Source organism: Diadema setosum, chromosome 9 (genome assembly GCF_964275005.1).
Source record: "Diadema setosum chromosome 9, eeDiaSeto1, whole genome shotgun sequence".
NCBI classification, from domain to species: Eukaryota; Metazoa; Echinodermata; class Echinoidea; order Diadematoida; family Diadematidae; genus Diadema; species Diadema setosum.
The window spans coordinates 38,620,455-38,641,668 of NC_092693.1; the positions used below are offsets into that span (position 1 = coordinate 38,620,455).

Here is a 21,214-nt window from a genome sequence, read left to right on the forward strand (position 1 = left end):
ATAGAACAGCACAAACTACAAACACACATCAGATAAGGAGAGAAAAACATAAACAAAACAATCAAAGCCTACTCTGGCTTTCTACACACATACCATTTTCCAATCAATTACACACACAACAATGATACTGAGCTTGTGTTTTTTATATACCTATGCTATCTGTTTCCACATGTCGTTTTTTTTTTCTTTTCCATGATCTTGTCATGTTTTGTCAATGTTTTCATTATTTTATCTAGTACACTTTTGTACAACTTGCTCATATTCACATGTATTTTTATTTCTATATATAGAATAAGAAATGAAGATTGAATTGAATTGAAAAACAAAAAACTCCTGGCTGGTATGTCTGTAGAAAGACTTCAGCTTACCTTGAGAGCTGCCACACAAGCGTGCCTGAAGTTATTGATGATGCTCAAGATGAGGGGCTCATGACATGTGATCATAGCCATGCCTGCAGTCAGATTCCTCACCATATGATGAGCAGCTAGCCTCATTCGGTTCTCCTCAGGATCCAGGGCAAAGTCCTGTCAGTGGGAAAATAGGTTTCAGGGCATGAAGACCCACAACATCCTTGCTTTCCACTCTTATCAAAGCCTCTTACCTCTACATACATTGTTTTTACTTCGTTTTGTTAGTATTCATATCTTTTCACTTCATAGCCATAATGCATCCACTGAACATATCAACTTTAAAGGTTCTGTTTACCTTTGGGAATAGTGATTTCAAAATTTTTCAAGATATGACATTTAATGCATGTGTGTTGGTCTGTTGTACCACAAAACATCATATCTTTTTTCTTTTTTTTGCTCAGAAGATTTGTTTCATAGAAGATTTTTCTCTACTTTGGGGGGTTATGAGCCCCTGTGGGGCCCCCCAGTGGAGAATGGTGATAGAACCTTTGGCTCGGGTGAGCTGAAAATTGGATTAAAACCATGAAAATAAGACCTTTGTAAACAAAGAAGCTGGGCAACATTTCCTAGCTCTGTAAAGTGAAAGGATGACTGAATTTGTGTCTTGGATTCCATACCTTTTTGACGATCTGCTCACAGGTGCTGAGAGCTATCTTGATGGAGCGGTCCACCACTGGGTGGACGAGTTCCTGCACTGATCTCTCAACGGCTGGCCGAACACAGTTCCGCAGCTGTGGCTGGTTTTGGAATAGCACCAGCTAGAGGGAACAAGCACACAATTAAGAATGCATTACACTATGTAAGGACCCTACCAACTCTTTGTTACACAACAGTCTTTCAGAGACTCCAACTCTCCTGCTTTTGACAGAAGATCTCCCGCCGAAAGCCCATTTTTGCAAAATCTCCCGATCTCCCGATTGAGATTTAATTTCTCCCGCCCTGGCTCTGTGTCTCCCGCTTGAAATGATTTCTTACTTAGTGTCATTGTTTGTTGAAAAATAAGCCGTAGATAGCACAAGAGAGCATCTAGAACCCTAGAGCTTCCAGGGCCCGCTTAAGGGCCCTGGACCCCAGCTGCAAGGAACTTTGCGCTCATGATGTGCGCTTCAGCGCACATCAAGTCGGAATCTCCCGTTTGCTAAGGGTTTCAGGCGGGAGAATCTCCAGATAAGAAGGTGCTTGGGGTTGGAGTCTCTGATCTTTACCTTGCTCTCTCAATTCACACTATGAATTGCTATTTAATATGAACAGCTGTTCAACTACATTAATTTATTGGATAGAATAAATGGGATAGGGATCTGCCTCTATGTCATTTGGTCTGAGGAGTTCTCCTGCATGAAGGACAATGCTAATTATCAACAAACACTAACTTTTTCCCAAACTGTAAAGCAATCTTCAGAAAGGATAACAATAAAATTACTCTGCAATCCCCTCCTCCTCCCCCCTCCCTCCCCCCCATCCCCCATCCCCCCCCCCCTCCATTTCCATTGCCACTGTCAAGACTGGAGAAATAAAGGATGATTTAGGACACAACTGGCATTCAATCCAATTCCAGAACAAGCTTGTAACCTTTGCGTCTTCACTTTCTCTTGAACCTCAACCTACATGGACAAAATAACATCCCTGGCATTACTTTGATTCCCGAGGTCATGCTGTCAAAACCAATACTCCAACTCGGCTTTGTCTATGATATCACAGTGCAGTTGCCCAGGGGCCTTCATCTTACTCACCTGTGCATTGGCTGTGATGTGTGGGGCAATCCCATTGAGGCTCTGTGTGTTGAGATCCTGGAAGCTGAATTGAGGTAAGGGTGAGGGCGTGGCTGGTAGCGATGGTGTCGGTGGTGTCGGCACCGACGATCCAATGCCTGCCACGGGAAGAGGTTTGAAAGAGATGAAAATATAGAACATAAAGTGTCCGTCATGATTTGGATCCTTGGGTGAATCACACACAGATGGTCTTCACATGAACCAGTAAATTTACTATCATCCCAGGGGGCACACTAACCAATTTTTTTCTACTGGTCGACCTGTCTGTTGGACCAGTAGGTACCCATTTTTTCCATGTTTTACTGAAAAAGTTCTGATACAACAGTGATTTTTACTGATCAGGGACCACTGGACCAGTGCCAGTGTGCAGCATGGCATTATCACATCATAGTGGGAGCTAGAACCATACCTGTTTCAACTGCCAGAGTTGCACAAAAGAGTACTTAAGTGAAGCACGGAGTATTGTATCATGTTCTGTTTTTAAATTGACATCTACAACATGTGCAGCATGACGTTTCCTCCACTATCCTTTTACAAAAAGCGAGCTGATTCCACATGCTGTAAACCACAATATCAATTCATCAGAACTGTCAAAATAGAGAAGTAAATTCATGAAGTAAGAACATCCACACCCAACAATATCATTCTTTGAAAATCTTCACAATGGTTGCTACAAAGAAACCAAGATATCTTGACCTACAGGAGGTAATGACACGATGGAACAAACATACAGACACATATTAGTACAGACAAACATTCAGTGGAGTAAACAGACATCTTACCATGCTCTCCTGCTAGGGAGCTGTTAGGGACCTGAGGCAGAGCTCCCACCAGTCCTGTGGATGATGATGGAGGGTTTTCCTGGCCCATGTTGACAGAGATACCAAAGGCCCCACCCTCCATGAATTTCTTGGAAGTGGTCAGTTTGTGTGGGATGAGGCGCACCATCTCTAGGTCTTTGAGATACATGCCTGGCTTCAAGTCCTGGACAACGGAAGAATACGCAACAACTTATGACAAAATTTCTATGAATTTACATTCTACACATTTGGTGAGCCAAATGGTGTTTCGGCAAAAAGATGAAGCCACTTTGAGAGCATTTTGTGATATTACAGTTCTTTATCACATGGACTGAAATGGATATGAATTAAGAGCATATCAATGCCATTAGATGAATTGTGTTCATGTTCTCCGAAAATAGTATTATTATTTGTATTAATATCTATCACCCAGGCATATAAAACTCAGTTTTGGCATATCAAAGGAATTTGATTTATTGTATTGTAATACAGTTGTCACATCAGCGCTCATGAAATGCTTGCTAAAATTTTGACATGTTTTATACTGTTGTGTCTAAATTGATGAATTACACACCATAAATTGGGATCTCAATGAGAGATAGCTAGCAAAGGACTGGAATAAAGAATGGAGGATAGCATGTACCCACACAATATGAGATCATAAATACAACACTTACATCCATGGTGATGCCCAGGTTTTTGCAGAGGACCTCGATCTCAAACTTGAGGTTGAGCTTGAGGTTGGCTTCCTGATGCAGCTCGCCCAGGACGTTCATGACAGCCATGGTCCAGGGGTTCGGCGGCTTGAAGATGCGACTCTTCATGCATGCCTCTATCACCTTGGCAACAAAAGGGACTACATACAGCAGCTCTGCCTGACCCTTGTGGTACGCCTCCAGGAGCAAGGCCTTCAAGTCAAGATCCTGGAAATTGCATACAAGACATGGGTGACAAACGGATTGGAGAATTCAATTCATCATAGCAATTCCCTCCCATTACTCTCAAGCTGAAATCAGCATAAGACTGCATGAATGACGTAATTCTGACAGGCACCTAGTTTGAACAGGATCACACAGAAAAGAGAAAAGGTTTCCATCTTAGAGAAGGAAAATCAGAACAATTTTCAAGGTGACTGCTATTGGAGAGAACTTACCCACAAAAAACACAGGGAGATTAAGACTGGCTGTAAGAACTTACCAGCTGCAGAATGGGTTTGTTTTTAGCCAGTGTCAGCTTGCCAAGCCAGTGGCCAAGGTTCTTCAGCAGGGTTCTGTCTGAGAAGTTGGAGTCACTCTTGTTAGATGCCAGTAGGACCTGTATGGAGATATGTAAGACATTCACTGCTATGTCACACAATGAAGCGATGGACAGTTTAAAGCAGTCACATGCAAATATCATAGTCGGGGAAATAAACCTCGGTATGCATAGAAGGAATTCCTCATGCATAAATGTGGGGCACAATGCATTTTTGACATTTTGAACATAAACATGCAGAAATCGCGACTAAAGAGCTAAGGAACAAGACAACAGTCAAATCCTCCTAAGCTATTGAAAGAATTTCACTGCAATGAGAACAATACAGAATTTGTACATGTGTTTCTACAGCACACACTAAAATTTTCTAATGCTTCATTATTCATGAAGTTAGTGGTTAATTGATTTTCTCCCCTTTTTCATGATTTTGTCCTAAAATGTATTTGAACATGTATCATCAAATGTTCACAACCCTCTTCATTTTCTTTTTACTTCATTGTCTTTTCTACTCACATTCTGTGTCTCGTCATAAGCAAGACATTAAAAATGATTTTGAATTTACTGGAATTGCTGTATCAAATAATGAACAGATATTTCAGCATTGGTTGATCAGACATCATAAAACACGTATCATCTCTACTTTGACATAGCCATGCTGAATACTGTAAACCAGAAATGTTCGCAACATGAAACTTGTGCGAATTGGAGCCGACAGCCTTTCTTGTGGTATGAAATTTTCGCGAATTGCCCCTGACATTCAATGCATCATGTAGACAAGAACTCTCACATGCATTTTACTTTTGCAGATCATGGCTCCTCGCAAAATTCACCAAAGTTTCATGCACGCAATAATTTCTGGTTCTACAGTCCTCTACACAGTGAGTTTACCCCAATGTTCCTGTACGTCTCTCTCAGAACGAGCTCCCCAAGCCTCGCCACCTTGAGCTGGTCTACAAAGTTGGAATAGAGGGCGTGGAAGTTGGTCTCAATACTGGCCCTCTTCATGACGAGGTACTGGGCTATCCACTCCACATGTTCATCAGTCATGAGCTCCTTCATCTCCTCACACTGTAGGGTTACAAAGCGCGAAAACATAAATGAGAATAATAATGATGATGAAGGTGATGATGATGATGATAATGATGGTGATGATGATGATGATGATGGTGATGGTTGTGGTGATGATGATGGTGATGACAGTGATGATGATGATGGCAACAATGATGATGATGACGGTGGTGATGGTGGTGATGGTGATGATAGTGATGATGGTGATGGTGGTGTTGGTGGTGATGGTGATGATGGTGATGATGGTGATGATGGTGATGGTGATGGTGATGGTGGTGATGATGATGATGATGGTGATGGTGATGATGGTGGTGATGATGATGAGGATGAGGATGATGGTGATGATGGTGATGGTGATGATGGTGATGGTGGTAATGATGATGGCAAGGATGGCAATGATAGTGATGATGGCGATGGTGGTGATGGTGATGGTGATGATGGTGATGGTGATGATGGTGATTATGGTGATGGTGGCGATGATGGTGATGATGGTGATGATGATGGTAATGATGGTGATGGCGAAGATGATGATGGTGATGACGATAATGACAATAATGGCAACAATGACAACAGAAACACTGATAGCACGACTACTGGTCGGTGCTCCCTCACTTTCCCAAAACTGCACAATTACAAAGCAAGCTAAACATAGATGCTAGTGATTACTGGGCTATGAACATCCAGACACCACAATCAGAAAGATTCCATGAAGCTTTCACAGAGAAACAGGTATGTTGCATGTATCTTACTGGGAAAATTGATTCCCCAATCAGGGAGGCTATGACATTTCTTTGTCCAGAAGTGGAGAGAGAATTAATTTCTCAGGAAGACTCCGGCAGAAGCAGGGAGACCTGCCAGATCTGTGATTACAGTGACGTTGCTAATGATGATAGTTTCACTGGAAAACTACTAGTCCTTGTCTCGTTATACTCTATCAAACAGAGACCAAATACAGATGGCAATACTTAATACTAATGATGCTATATTAATCATACTAATATTTAAGACACTTACCTTCTGTATAAGGTTGACTTGGGACAGGTTGTTGAAGATGAAGGCTATCTTGTCTTGGACCTGTTCTGATGGTGGTTTGATTTCCTCATTGGGCGTGGCAACCAGCAGGGTGTCAATGTTGGTGGTGTTTGCAATGGAAGGCTGTATAACAGGATGGAGGCAAGAACATTGATGCTTGAACAAATGTTGAATGTGTCTTGATAACTATGAGGGTAAAGAGTCTGTACAGCCAGTCTATAGGTACTAGAATACCACAAAACAATGCCAAACTTTTTGTATGTGACCTACAGCAAAGATGTAACACTTTGATTTGAAATATACCAGTCACACAATGAAGGGTCTATATGTAAACAAATATTAAGTTGGCAATGATGTGAAATTAAAAGTCCCCCCCCCCCCCACACACACAAAAAAAAAAACACCAACAAAGATAAAAACAAAACAGAAATGAAAGTGAATCACCCATTCTGACAGATTTGCCAAATCACCTAAGAGGCACAGCTCACTTCAGCTGGACTGGACAATAGAATAATGAACAAGATATAAAACTAGAAATAATATTTTCTATGTCATTTGCACCATGATTAGAAATGTCAGACAAATGTCAAAGCCCAGCTGGTAGTCAACTGCTGATGTTTACCTTTGGGGCAGCTTTGGCGATGGGCTTGATGGCCGACACAGCCGTAGTGGACGTAGCTGGTTTGGTGGCCGTCAGGATCGAGGACGTAGCTGTGGTCATAGTGGGCGTCGTGGTGGTCGTTGCTATCGGCTGCTGCCGGCTCACTATGGGTGGCTCTGAAGACTGCTGTCCATATGTCACATACTGTGGGAGAGACATACAGTTACATAACAGTGCCCTCAACTTTCCTATACAAGCTACGTTTGTAACATTTGATGAAAACCTTCACTGAGTGTGTTCATATTTAACAAAATTTAATAAACAAACACAATCCTTCACTGATTTCTTGTCACAGTGACAACTTCATGTGCAAGCTGTTAGACCACATGAATCCATTCACCTGCTCTTACAGCCATCTTAAATTGGAGGATCAATTCTTCTGCTATGTACTCTTCAAGAGACGAGTCTCTATGACCAGCAAAGTAAAAACAGAACTTACCTATCTACCATAGCACACTAACCTTATATACAATCCTCATACCAGGGTAGATACATCTGCACAACTACCTCAACTAACTATAACAAATTTCTCCTATCCAAGGTAGCCAATTACCTCTTGACTCTCAACACTAACTCTACAGCAGTGGGAATCCCACTTGTAAGCACATGATAGGAAGCAAGCTGGATTAGGTCCCCCCCCCCCCCATGTTTCCCCTCACTGAGATGCCCTAGGAACTGATTGAAATCTACCACAACTTTTTTATACGCAACATAACCAACTATGTCTGTATTCTTGAAACAAACTGCAGCTCAGTGGGGAATTCCCACTGGTAAGCACATGACAGGAAGCAAGCTGGATCAGGGAAATCCCCTGCCCCATGGAATATCTCACCTCAATGAGATGCTCTGGGAATTGCTTGAAATGAGGAATGGAGGCTACATGGGAGCAGTACTGGGCAAAGTCTTTCAGCCGTAGCTTGAACTTGTCCAGGGCAGCGATGCCAAACATGTACATCTTGCTGTTGTGGGCTTTTCGTAGCGCTTCTAGCACATAGCGCAGAGCGATACCCAAGGCCATGAATCTGCAAGGATAGAGTAATTGCAATGCATACAGAGATTTCAACATCTGAAGACGGCATACGTGAATATATGGTAAATTGATGTTTTCAATTAAACACCACACTCTTATTTGCCGGAGTGAGCCTCTACTGTACTAGCCAATATCATACAAAATATATTTCTAACTCTTGGCACTGAAAGAGAGTAGAGAAAGACTAGGGAATTTCATTTCCTCTAGGCATGGTACAAATAAGATTACTTTAATCAATCTAATGAAAGAATATGTCACCTTAATACCTGTGAATGTGTTAGAGAGTTTTAGCATACATGGTACTTAACAATCTCTGTTACCAATGATACAACAGTTTCAATGAAAACACGTTTCTGCTGTAAGAATTGTACTGAGGCTTGAATAGAGAAGGTGGTAACGAATAGATCCTTACGTGACAAGTCCCTGCTCAATGACTCCACCAAAGAGACAGGCTGTGATGAGAAGTTCCCTCTCGGGGTACTGAGGAAAAAACTTGTACTCCTCAAACAGATTCCGCAGCATGCACATGAACACTTCCTGCAAGTGGAGTTCAAATCAATGAGATAATCATACACACTGAAGCAGTACAGATGTGTTCATATTCATCAAAATGTGTTCAGATGATGCAAGCAAAATGGAGGTTGGCATTTCGACAGCACTTGAGCAAAGCAAATGAAATTCACTGTATTTAGCATATACTGTAAAACCAGAATCATTTGATTTACCGCATGAAACTTTCGTGAACGGGAACCAACAGCCTTTTCCAGGGCATGAAACTTTCATGTCAATGCATTGTGTAGACAAAAACTTTTGTGTGTATTTCATATTTAAGAATCATGGCTCCTTGTTACATTCACAAAAGTTTCATGCACCTGAAAATTCCTAGATTTACAGTATTTCATAATGATTTCATTGTTGCATATTCTGTTAGTCATCTGTTATTTGTGACATTAACAATGTGACAAAATATGTGATAGAAATATTTAATGTTTTTTGTCAAAAAAGGGTGGGATGTTGCCAACATTTCTTTTCAAGTGGGATAATAACCATATCTTATTCTGTCACTGTAGTTCTTCACTGTGACTTCAACTACTAGCTGATCTGACTTTCAAGTGTTCAATTGTGAAATATGGTGCTTGCCAAACATTTGGTGCATACAGTTACACAAGTAATGTTTAGAGGCAGCACCGAAGCTTATTTCTGAGGTGTCACGCAAAAAATGTCCACTCACTCTCTCCCTGGTGACCTGGGAATCCTTGAAGCGTTTCAACATCTGCAGCACATCATCTACCGACATGATGGGGTTTGGGGGCTGGTTGTAGATCTGCTGGAAGTAGCTGTTAGCCTCCTCGTCAATCTCCGGTGAGAAAGACTGGTTCAGCTCCGGCCATATGTTGGAGATGTCTCCTGGTTATCAGTTTCAATGCAAGGCACAAGGAGAAAAAGGAATCATAGAGTCAGCAAACATTGTCAAACAGGTTTGAGACAATAAGAGACAGCGGGACAAGTTTCTAAAAGAAGAGAATTTTTTTTCTTGATAACTTGCACAGACTTCTTAGATAATTTTTTGTTCTGGTCATAGTATATGTAGGTTATTTATGACAACTGTATTTTCAGCTTCAAGGTAATTGTATACAGCACATATCAAAATAGGCCATTGTCAGTATCACCATCATCATCGCATCGTGTAATAAATATCAAGCATAGTATACAAAATCATAAGTTTAATGTGGAATGAGACTCTTCTGGCATTTTCATTTAATATCAAGATGGACTGTACCATATTTGCAGCTTTTATTTCTTTAAAAAAGACTGCATGAAAACAATTTCTTCTGACTCTACTCTGCACTTTGAACAAGTTCTATTCAAAGCTTTAGATGCATAGTGACACGAACTCAATGTCAACAAGTGCAGAAAGAAGAACTATCCTGACATTGATGTTGTGTCTCTTGACAGGAGCGGGTGGGGGTTTCTAAAGTATAGCAGTGCATATTGCAAAACAGTCTTCATCGTTCACAAGTATGATGCAAGTCCAGGTGATCAGTCTGTGGGAGTGAAATAGGCTTGACCACTGGCATGGCCTGCTTTTTGTGGCACCTTCTTTGATGCACATGAAGGTATTCACAACAGGCACACTTCAATAGTATTGTAAAACCCATTCCCATTAACAGCACACTGTTATTCAGATCCTGTGGAAGTCTTTGACACATTGAACACATTGACAGAGTGGAGACACTCAGGCCTCAACCATTCCTTTTTAGTTTGTTTTTTAAAAGAGGTGTGAGCATGAAGACGAATGTGCACTACGTTTTAGCTCCTACAGTATTCTGCTCAATGTCTGTCACAGGACCTGAGCCTTCAACATTGAGTAGCATTTTCATTCTCTACCTGGTCTTATGGCGCCGGCACCAGGCTTTGGTGGTTGAGTCATGTTGGGCTGACTATTATTGTGAAGGGATGACTCTATAGTGCATCAACACAAGTGAAAAAAGAACACACACAGATACACACAGTTAAACAGCAAAATCGGCTCAGATAATGTGCCAGAAGTGGTACAAATTTGAAGGAAGCGAGGTGAGCACACTAACTATTAGACCAACCATGAATGAGAAAAGAGACAAAAGCTTACAAAACACAGAAGATTAATAAATGATGTCAAATACATATATGTTTTCAAAAATCCAACTCGGGAAATCTTCATAAAATTACAATTACACACAACCTGTAAGAAAACACACAACAAATGCACAGTTCTTGCCATAGAAAGAAGCCACTCTGAGAACCGTTAATCCAAAGGGTGCTAATTACTTTGAAGAGAATTCTACTTGTGTGTGGTATGAACAATGACCCTTCGAGTCCAAGAAACCAATTGTAGTGGTTAAGTGCTGTATCTTTTTGTCATACTCTCTGCAATTCAATGTTTGTATTTATTTTGTAAGGTACAGCAAAATAATTCTCTTTCACTTGAGCCCTTTGATGTTCATATATACTGTGTACTCTGTATTGGTAGCGAGTCTAATTTTTCACAAATTGGGACTTCCTGACAATTTCACAAAGGGTTAAAATCATGATCATGAAGTACAGCAGTGGACCGAGAAATGTATGCATTCATGTTACATTCATGTTGAGATCAGAGTTGATATTTACACTTGTTTGACAATCCATGACTGGCACACCACTCGCAATATTCAGGAAAATAAAAACCCTCCGAAATATGTGGTGTATGCAGGAATTGTTTTGTTTGGACCAGAATCTCAACTGAATCATACATTGGCAAAAATTTCAGATGAATCGTCATGTTTCTCTCTAAAAGTGGCAAAGTTTCTGTCGGTAAATTTCTGTTCAGGTTTATAAAGATCAAATGAATTTTACTGATTCCATCCTACCTTCCTCTAGTTTAAAATATGATGCAAAATTTAGAATTATCACCTTAGCGAGGACAAAATTTCTACAGCTAAAAATTCATCTGGGACTTGACAAGTTAGACAGGACTCTTAGCACTCACAAAAGTATCAAAGACAACGAGTACAACCTGACAAAGCTTCAAAGCAAAACACTGAAGTGATGACTTTTCTAAAAAGATGTTGACATTATGCAAGGATCAATATCACCAATAGTAAGAGTTTCCTGAAAATTCAAGACTGTGTCTAAAGCGTGGTCTTACGATGCGAGCTTGGCTGCGGTGGGTTGATGAGACCACCAAGGTTAGCACCCGAGCCAGCCAGCATGGGGAACTGCTTCTGTGGTGACTGGGGTGGCTGCCCATAGCTGGACCCTAGGGGGTTTGAGGTGTAGGCGTGAAGGTTGGGGGTAGACATGGCTGGTGCAGTAGACCCTAGAGGCGGCATGCCTGGAAGGGACTCCATCTGTAGGGTATCAGGAATATAAAGAGTGACTTTATTACTCCTTGCAGCATGATGTAAGTTTTTATCTAACCAATCGCTTACTTTGATGTTTCATTCTGTCTTAACACTTCCTTGATATTTTCTGTGATTATGAAACTCCACTTAAATGAACCATTTTCAGTGATTATAAGTATCATTATCATCACCATAATATCATCTTCATTATCATCACTACTACTGCTGCTACTACTACTACTACTATTATTACTACTACATCTTATAAATCTTGTAAATTGTATACACTGCATTACATCACGAGTAGATGGTTGATAATTGAATGGCTCAGAAATTGGTTTGAATAGCAAAGGTTTGTCTTCACTTCAGACACTGTATATATGACAAGTGATTACAGAAATCCTCTTTGGTCAACTGAGAAGCAGATGCACGTAACGCATCATCACACTACCATAATAGTGGTAATTTTTATACAATTATTGTTTTGCTGCAAGCCAAGTATGATGAAATTTGTGTTTCAATTCTGCAGACTATCAATGCACTACTAGTCCTACTATTATGACACAAGGACAAAGTAAAGTATGTGAAACATTTGTATGTATCACACCACATGATAAGCATGAAATATACACCAGGGGGGCATTTCATGAAGGAACTTGTCGGATAAAATATCAGACAAGTCAATTATATCCGACAAGTTTTGAGAAATGCTTTAGTCTGATTGGCTGATTTCTCTGAACTTGTCGGATATAATTGACTTGTCGGACATTTTATCCGACAAGTTCCTTCATGAAATGCCCCCCAGGAAATACTCAGCATTTACTGAATGCCTGTCTTGTACATACTGCAGTCGCTGACATGAAATTATCCCAAAGCTCAATCATTCTCCAAGAATCTGAAGGTTTACAAACAATAAACTTTTCGTCCAAAAGTCTGCATTGGCGAAGACTGTGGACCCAGAGATGATTCATGACCTCACCTGAGTGCCTGGTCCTGGTGATATTGGAGGGAGTCCAACCTGGTTGTTCATGACGCCGGGCGGAGGGCGGGACTTCAGCAGGTTGCCACAGTTAGCTACCATGTTCATGATGGTGTCAACCAGCTCTGGACTAACGGAACTGCAAAGCACCAAAAGGATCACACATCACATATCCTGCTGCAGAGTGGCACATATCATATGTCATCTAAACCACATGAATAATGTTTTTATCAAAGTTCCATCCACAACCAGATTTCCTTCCTACTTCCTTCCCCATTTTCTTGTCTTTTCCAGCCTTTTTTGTTTCCTTCACACAATGTATGTGCCTGCACAATGTACACTTGTGTATTTCTGCATACAGTCATTTTCAGTATTTCAGTATTTCATTATTTCGGGTAAACTTGGATCTTAACAGTAAGTATTGCTTCTCTTGCCATTCCCACAATATTCTTTTTTTGCTTACTCATATACTTCTCACTTTGTATAAATATATCTTTGATAAATCTTGGCATTTCCTCATTCTTGGTGAGTAAGTGCATTGAACTGAACTAAACTGAATCCATCATAAAGAGAAGAGGGTTCAGAAGCATTATAAAACCAGGCAAATGATAATGCAAGACTCCACATTAGCAGTGGCCTGGAGTGGCCCTTGGCCACTAAAAATTGATGTTGGACCACAAGACTTTCAAAAAGCATATCTCCTGGTGGCCTGGGGCCCGTTTCATAAAACTTGTCATAGATGTGACAAGCTACTGAAATCCTTGCATCTGATTGGCTGAGAGCAAATTTTTCATAGAAATATGGCAGTTGTCACTGATGACAAGTTTTATGAAACGGGCCCCCGATCAGTTCCTTTTATTCAGCGTCACTACACTTCATTTTCACGCCACCAACATTTCAAATTTAATTAAAATTCTAGTGCCTTGAACGGGTGGGCCTCCATGGAAAAAAATTTAAGTGTCGAGCCCAAGATGAATCACTGCATTGCATCTCACTATGTGTTAGTAGCTTCATAACCACTCTAAAAGTTTGTTTCCTATTCTCCAGTGCTTGAGTCTTTCAAAGCTCATTACCCACATCACTCACCTCACACACGCCTGGAGACATGCCAACATGGTACCGATCGTCTCTGGGGGTAGAACTCCGGTCTTACCACCCCCTGGTAGCTCCCTGGGCTCCGGCGGGTGACCGCCCATGACTTGTGGGGCGCGGCGCTTCAGGAACTTGACACACGTCTGCACGAAGGACTCCTGTGTGGTTATAGCACAATAATCATAGTGCACATTATCAGTTTGTCTATTTACATTTGACATTGAAGACTGCTGGCATTGTTCACATCTGTATCATACCATCAGATGATAATTTTAAAGACGGCTCACAAAATCTTGGTGGCTCAAATTCAGGAACTGTTGAACTTTATTGACTGTGCAGCATGATGATCAAATGTATGAAAAAATACACCAAAAACACTCCAGAATACAAATTGTCTGCATATTACTCTGTCACTATAAATAGATCTATGACCAAATAATCACCAAGCTCATAAACCCTACTTCAAATGGCCTATTCTAGCATTACTGTCTATAAGAAGTACTAACCATGGCAAACTAACCATTCAACAGATTTACACTGTTTCGAAGCATGTAGCATCTATTTTCAACCCCAAGTTTTTCATAGTTCTATATTGGTACGATACCAGAGATTCTGGTTGCATTTAGCTCAATTTTTAAAAAGATACATTGTTACACAGTGCCTTCACTAATTAATGACTATGCCCCACCAAACTCCAGGATGTGCTGATCACGCAGTTGGAGTAACTATGGTCTTGTAACTTGTTTTTGCAACTTTAGAAAAAGGAAAATATCTATGACACAGGTATATTTAAGGCTGGCACTGAACAAGCATTAATAAAATAATACTATTGTGAGGACTAAACAGATGATAGCAAATATCTGGAAATCTCATTGGCCCATTCACGCCGTACAAACAACTGAAGCCACCATGCTGCCATCTTACTAGGCACAGTCTATGAGGACTTGCACACATTTTCCAGCACAGACTGTCACCAAGATCATGTGAAGTCGTGAGCTCTGAACACAAGTGTATGAGTGATGTGCATGGTAAGATGGCAGCGCAGTGGTTTCAAAGCGATTGACCTATGAGATATCCAGATACTTCCCCCCAGAGATCAATGGTTCTCACCCCATGCTCTCTGATCTTGTCTGTCATCCACTTGTCCAGCTTGAGGTACTCCCGCCGCGAGGCGAGGCAGGCCAGGTCGATGACGAAAAGAAACGGAGTGGCGTTGAGGAGCAGGGAGAGGGCCTTCAGGTCCTGTGCAACGTCCAGGATTCGAGAGAGGCGTGTCTGGTCACTGTCGCCCCTCATGTACCAGTCAGCCATGGAGTGCATCACGATCTGTCGGATGGTGGGTGACTGGCCCTGCAATAGGAATAGACGCTGCAGGGTAACACAGAGACCAACTCTGTACTTTGTCCTGACATTGGAGTCTCCATTCAATTTACAGTGCTGCATGCAGATTGGCATGACCATTTCCAGATCAGATTAGAACTGGACCATGGAATGCCATCTACAAAGACATGTCCAACTGTACCCTGGATTATGGTATTTTTTGAAGACACACACTACAAATGAATGTAGAAAAACAAAAAACAAACAAACCTGACACAAACATTTAACCATCTTTTCAATCTGAAGACTCACTCATAAAGCTTTCATTCTAATTGCAATAAATGACATGTTATGACACATCATCAACTATGGTGTTTTGCACAGTTCTACAAATCTTACATAAGACTTTGATAAGTTTATGCGAACGGTGTTACCTGTCCATGCCATGCATAGTGCAGAACTATGCCAGAGTTTGGGTGGTTTCCAAGGAAAATGGGCATCAAAACTGCTATCAGCTCGAGTCGAAGTGGTGTCATTGGAGGCTGGGTGGGGGAAGACAGAATGGAGAGTTAGTAAATTTGTCATTACAGACATCTCTGACTACACGCATTTTCAATGACATTCTCTGATCACTGGAAATGGGATATTCTTCAGCAGTACAAAGAATGAGCAAGTAGCAAATATTCTTATGAATTCAACAGCAGAGGACGCTTGCTTACATGTTTAGTAACTCTCACTTAAAACCCCAATATCATCAAAACTGCTATGAACTACCATGCCTTTGAATATGATGTAACACTTTCACATCAAAATTACGCTTACCCAGTCACTACATTCAGCACAACCATATGTACTGTGTTTTCTCGGCCATTCTCGAACATGACTGTCATTTCAGTGGTAGTATTTCCAGCTTATTCAGTTTGTCATGTTCAAAATACATACAATACAGCTAAAAAGTGTTTTTTTTTTTCTTTACACAAGCAGCTCCCATGCATCTTTGTACAAAAGATTATTACTCTCATTTTTCTAGCAACAGCTACAAAAAGAGGTTCTATAGACGTTCAAACTTACCTGGACTTGTAGCAGTGCTAAGAGCAACATGTCTGGACAGTGTTTGATGGGGAAGCTGAACAGATTCTTGACTTGCTCATATTTTCCAGTCTCTGACAGCTTCAGCAACACTTCCACCAAGTCCAAGGATTTCCTGGAAAGGCAAGTACAGGGACATCCTAAAAGTGTGGCCATGCCGATGGCATCAAGATTAGCCAAGTATACAGGCCTCCTAAATGTTTAGCTACTGTAAAACCAGAAATGTTCGTGTGAATTTTAAAGGCAGATTTTGAGAGAGAGCTAAGATTCCTGAAATTGAAATGCACACAAAAGTTCTTGTCTACAATATGTACTGAATGCCAGTGGCATTTCACGAAAATTCCATGCTGCAAAAAGGGCTGTTAGGCTCAAATTTGTGAAAATTTCATGCCGAGAAAATATCCTGCTTTACTGCACCTATGCAGCAGAGTGACTGCAAAAATTATGACTTAGGGATGTGATGAAAACGTGTCAATTGATGTAGAGTTCATTCATAACTAATCACAACTTCAGGAATTCTGCCTGCAAAACAATTTTGCTTTAAAAGGTCATTGCAATCTCTTTTAATTTCCATGGGATGATCTTTATGAGATAGCATTTGTGCAATAATGTAGGAACCGAACAAAAGTATTCCAGAAACTGGACTCATTCAAAGCTTTGAAGCTAAATGTCACATGAAAACTAGAATTTATCTGTGCAACTTGTTGTCACACTCTCTGATTTCTGAAGTCTGCATGATTATGGGATACATAATGACAATCTCTTGTACCTTTCTAACATGCAGCGATGACTTTGTAGGACACACTTAAACAACAACCTGTTTGCAAATAATGGCTTGCATGAAGTAAAAATTCCCTTGTTCAGGACAAATGTCTTGACATGTCACATAATCAAAAGGGAAGAAAGGTATCAAATGCCTTTTGTCATTTACTGCAAATCAACTTCTGATCATTCAGACTGTCTATTGTCGGTGTATCTCTCAGTTTACAACTTCTTCCCACAAACGACAAACTTATTTCTTCTCTTTGGCATTTTGAAATATGGCCATAACAGGAAATAGTGACAGTTTTTGTGCATGCAGTTTACTGTGTGAAGTGGTTGCACAGCTTACCATGTGGCAATCTTGCGATTCTCCTCCTCTGGTGGTGCTTTGAGAATGTCGATCACAACAGTGTGGCAGGGGTAATCAGCGAAGCAGAAGACGTCAGGCTGGGCTAGGGCTTGCTGGATCCACGACAGCTGAGGAACAAAGAGACATCACACTTTGCATCAAAATCAATCATACATTTACTGTGTCTGCTTCAAAGCACTGGAACAATTTACCACTTACCGTTAGACAGTCTCCATCAGTCAGTGTGTTCAAAAAAGCCTTGAAAACACATCTTTTCAGTAGCAACTAGTTCGTAGCTGTATATATAACATTTATCCAATTATACATACTGTCGTACATGTTTTGAATTGATTGTAAGCGCTTTGGGCCTTGTGGGAAAAGCGCACTATAAATAATAGTAACAATAATAATAATAATAATAATACCAACATCATCTTCTCTTTCCCACTCTTGTAGGGAAACAGGCATAGTGGATAAGACTCCCGACTCCCAAACGGAGGACCGTGAGTTCGAACCCCGCCCTGTGCTTCCGTCCTTGGACAAGATGCTTTTACCCATGATGTCCCTCTCAACCCAGGTGTATAAATAGGTACCTGGCAACACTAGGGTAATAATGATGGCAGGGCCTTCTGGTAGAGCAGTGGTAACACTGAAGAGGCTGCCCTGGGTAAATAGGACATTATGTTTATCATTATCATTACCCTTCATGTATAAGTGAGATGAGGCAGGCAAGTTAATGGTGCAAGAGCTTATCATATCATTGCAACTTCTTTGCACAACAGCTTGATTCCATACCACAAACACTGATATGAGGACACTATATAGCTGCCCCTCCTATCTCTTGAGGAGATTCCACACCAGATAGAATCCCTGGTCATGATTATCCTGATTGAAAACATGTTTCCCATCACATACACACCTGTCCCTCGTAGTTCTTCCAGACCCTGTAGAGGACCTCCACTGGAAAAGGCTCCTGCTGCAGCCCCCTCAACAGTGCCATCTTGACCAGCCGCAGGCCCTGGGTGTCACTGATGAAGAAGCCCTGGTGGTCCAGGTCAAACACCACCTCCCTGAAGTTGATGTGCGGGGCAAGATCACGGACCACCTTGATGAAGGTGTCGACATCCCAGGTGGACGGTTGTCCCGCCTGGTCCTGCTTGTCCTTGCCATCACTCCACACACTTGCCCCAGAGACAGACTAAGCATATGCACAGAAAACAAAAACATATGTAATGGACCTGCTACACAGGTATAACACATACAAATATATGCTTGCAAGTCATTTAAAGGGACAACTCAGATTAACAATCGGATTCAAAATCACTTCGACGTTGTCTAACCTTTGTAGATTCTTTTAGCTTATGTGAGATGCAATTTTTCATATCATCCTTAGGAAGACAAGACATCATATCTAAAACAACATACATTCAAAATCCTCCTAACTCAATTTTGAATATCTGAAATACCGATTTGAGATTCAAAGCATTTCAATTATCTATGTAACTCAAAATAACATTTCTATACTATCTGACCTCAACATTGATGTTATTTTGCAAAAATGCAAAACTTCTTCACTCTCCTGAATTCATAATGATTTTGAGATACAAAGTCTTGTCACCAAATGGATGATACACTCACTATACTAGGTAACATAATCCACAATTCAACACATTACATCGTTATGTCATACTATGTAACAGCACATGTCTCATGGAACATGCAGACTTGTACATTCAGCCTGGATATAGAGACCACATTTTTACCAGTTTACATCGATCACATGAACTCCATTTTGGAGAGATGTCTTGATTGCGGCATCTCACCTGAAGTGGTAAGTTGTCCATGAGACCTGTGTGAGTTCTGGCCATCATGCCGATGACCTTGGCCAGGCTGCTAGCAGTCAGTCCATTGGATCCGATCTGGAGCAAGGTCTTGTGGCACTCCTCCACCGTGGCACAGCACCCATATCCCATCTCTTGCATAAGCTCTGCCAGGGAGCCATCCATCTGAGCAGGGATTCACAAACAACAAACCACTTTCACTTTCCAATGATATGGTCCACTTTCATATTATAGCATAAGTGTAACAAAAAAAAAATCAAAATTTCTGATAATGTACTGTAGTCCATTTACATATTCTTATATAAGTATCACACAAAAAAAGAAAAAAAAATCTCATTCAATTTCCAAAGGTGGTCTGCTTAAATCAGTGTTATGCCAGGCTCAATTAGGTAACAGTTTCAAGAAAAGTCAAATGCACTCACATTCATTATAGGATTCTCTTTGCATTTTACATTGTGCCCACAGGTGAGTCAAAATTGAGGAAATCTGTCAAAATCGAATGATAAATGCTGGAGGCTGTCCTAGGTACAACACAATGAAATGCACACATTGGAACAGCCTCTCAAAAATATTGAAAGACCATTCAGCTCACATTTCAAACAAGGACCTCTGAATCAGACAAATTATTTTCAGCACTCTTATAAGCCTGGTCCCAATTTTTTTCATCATTATTAAACTTACTTCCTGGAATCCCTCAGAGATGAAAATAAAACATCCTCTCTTAAGAATAAATCAAATGCCACAAATATCATCAAAAAGATCGAAGCAAATAAAGTCGCCATCAGGTTTGCGCAAGTGATTTCAACATCTTGTCATCAATGCAGTAATATTTCATACAACGGAATGCAAAGAATTTATTCTCAATGAGTACAGACATTATCTCTTGAACAGGGCATAGGCAGTCTCTACAATCATAACCCTAGCTCTTAAAAACAATGCAGCACTAGCATTGGTAGGCCACACAGTACTGTCATCAACAAAAGGCGCATTACCGAGGCTATGTTCAGAATCATGTGCCAGAATTCATCATAATTAGGGTTTAAAACTGGAAGGGGGTAGGAAAATCAAAATGGCATCCTGCGCAACTGAATAACGCACTAGGAATAACTTGATTGGTAATGAACAGAAGGCAACACAACTCACCACTCCTTTTGGTATTGTCGTGTTGTCAGTGATAACTCTGTCCATAAGAATGTCCTGCTTATCACCATAAAGCAGTGGAGCGAGTACCACAGGCACTCGCTCAACCGGAAATTCTACAGAGAAAAAGGAAGAAGAAATGCTTGAATTAAGTATATTTATATTTCATATATACTTCTCAAATATATAGAAGAAAAAAAAATAATGCTGAAACTATTTTTAAGGCTGCTGGTGAGTTTTTTTGCAATAAAATTGTAAAAATTATAAATCTGAAATGCAAACACACGGACATAATAAGACATTGACCCGCTGGAGACTGGTCCAGAGCACAATCGGGCAGGTGTCTATGAGAAATGCATGTCATAACAAAGTCAAATTGTCCTCAAAGGGTTAATGTGATTCAGTCTGGACTTGAAATCATGACATACATCTAGTATTTTCTTCTACAAAGCAACATTTCTGCATAACAATAGACTTTACTCCACAATATGCCCCCTGTCCTCATAATGCACCTTATGTTATAAATGTAAATTTGTAACATGTTGCAATAGAGTTATTACTTCAGGGCATCTTTTAAGTAGTTATGCAATGCTTATGAAGATGGCTCCCTGCATTCCAATCATCTTTTGTAAACTTCACTCCAAAGTGTTCCATTTTTCCAGAGTGTACATTCAACATGACATTGCTTAAAATTTTCACTTGCAACATACATGTATTCTCATACATACAATGAACTGAATAATAATGTAATGTATTAG

General features: G+C 40.6%; 1 protein-coding gene across 1 annotated transcript in view; it reads right to left on the reverse strand.

The window, feature by feature from the left end:
- LOC140233457 (CCR4-NOT transcription complex subunit 1-like) overlaps positions 1-21,214 on the reverse strand; it is a 58,184-nt gene that overhangs the window by 19,165 nt on the left and 17,805 nt on the right. The window contains exons 7-29 of the mRNA XM_072313574.1: positions 20,460-20,572; positions 19,299-19,481; positions 18,395-18,673; positions 17,476-17,603; positions 16,347-16,479; positions 15,710-15,817; positions 15,066-15,305; positions 13,950-14,113; positions 12,864-13,002; positions 11,689-11,890; positions 10,413-10,487; positions 9,256-9,431; positions 8,437-8,561; positions 7,827-8,016; positions 6,956-7,138; positions 6,316-6,456; positions 5,122-5,301; positions 4,177-4,293; positions 3,657-3,902; positions 2,962-3,163; positions 2,141-2,277; positions 1,028-1,168; positions 369-524 (exon numbers count right to left, since the gene is read on the reverse strand). Of these exons, the coding sequence (XP_072169675.1) occupies positions 369-524; positions 1,028-1,168; positions 2,141-2,277; positions 2,962-3,163; positions 3,657-3,902; positions 4,177-4,293; positions 5,122-5,301; positions 6,316-6,456; positions 6,956-7,138; positions 7,827-8,016; positions 8,437-8,561; positions 9,256-9,431; positions 10,413-10,487; positions 11,689-11,890; positions 12,864-13,002; positions 13,950-14,113; positions 15,066-15,305; positions 15,710-15,817; positions 16,347-16,479; positions 17,476-17,603; positions 18,395-18,673; positions 19,299-19,481; positions 20,460-20,572 (3,758 nt within the window). The remainder of the gene's footprint in view (positions 1-368; positions 525-1,027; positions 1,169-2,140; positions 2,278-2,961; positions 3,164-3,656; positions 3,903-4,176; positions 4,294-5,121; positions 5,302-6,315; positions 6,457-6,955; positions 7,139-7,826; positions 8,017-8,436; positions 8,562-9,255; positions 9,432-10,412; positions 10,488-11,688; positions 11,891-12,863; positions 13,003-13,949; positions 14,114-15,065; positions 15,306-15,709; positions 15,818-16,346; positions 16,480-17,475; positions 17,604-18,394; positions 18,674-19,298; positions 19,482-20,459; positions 20,573-21,214) is intronic.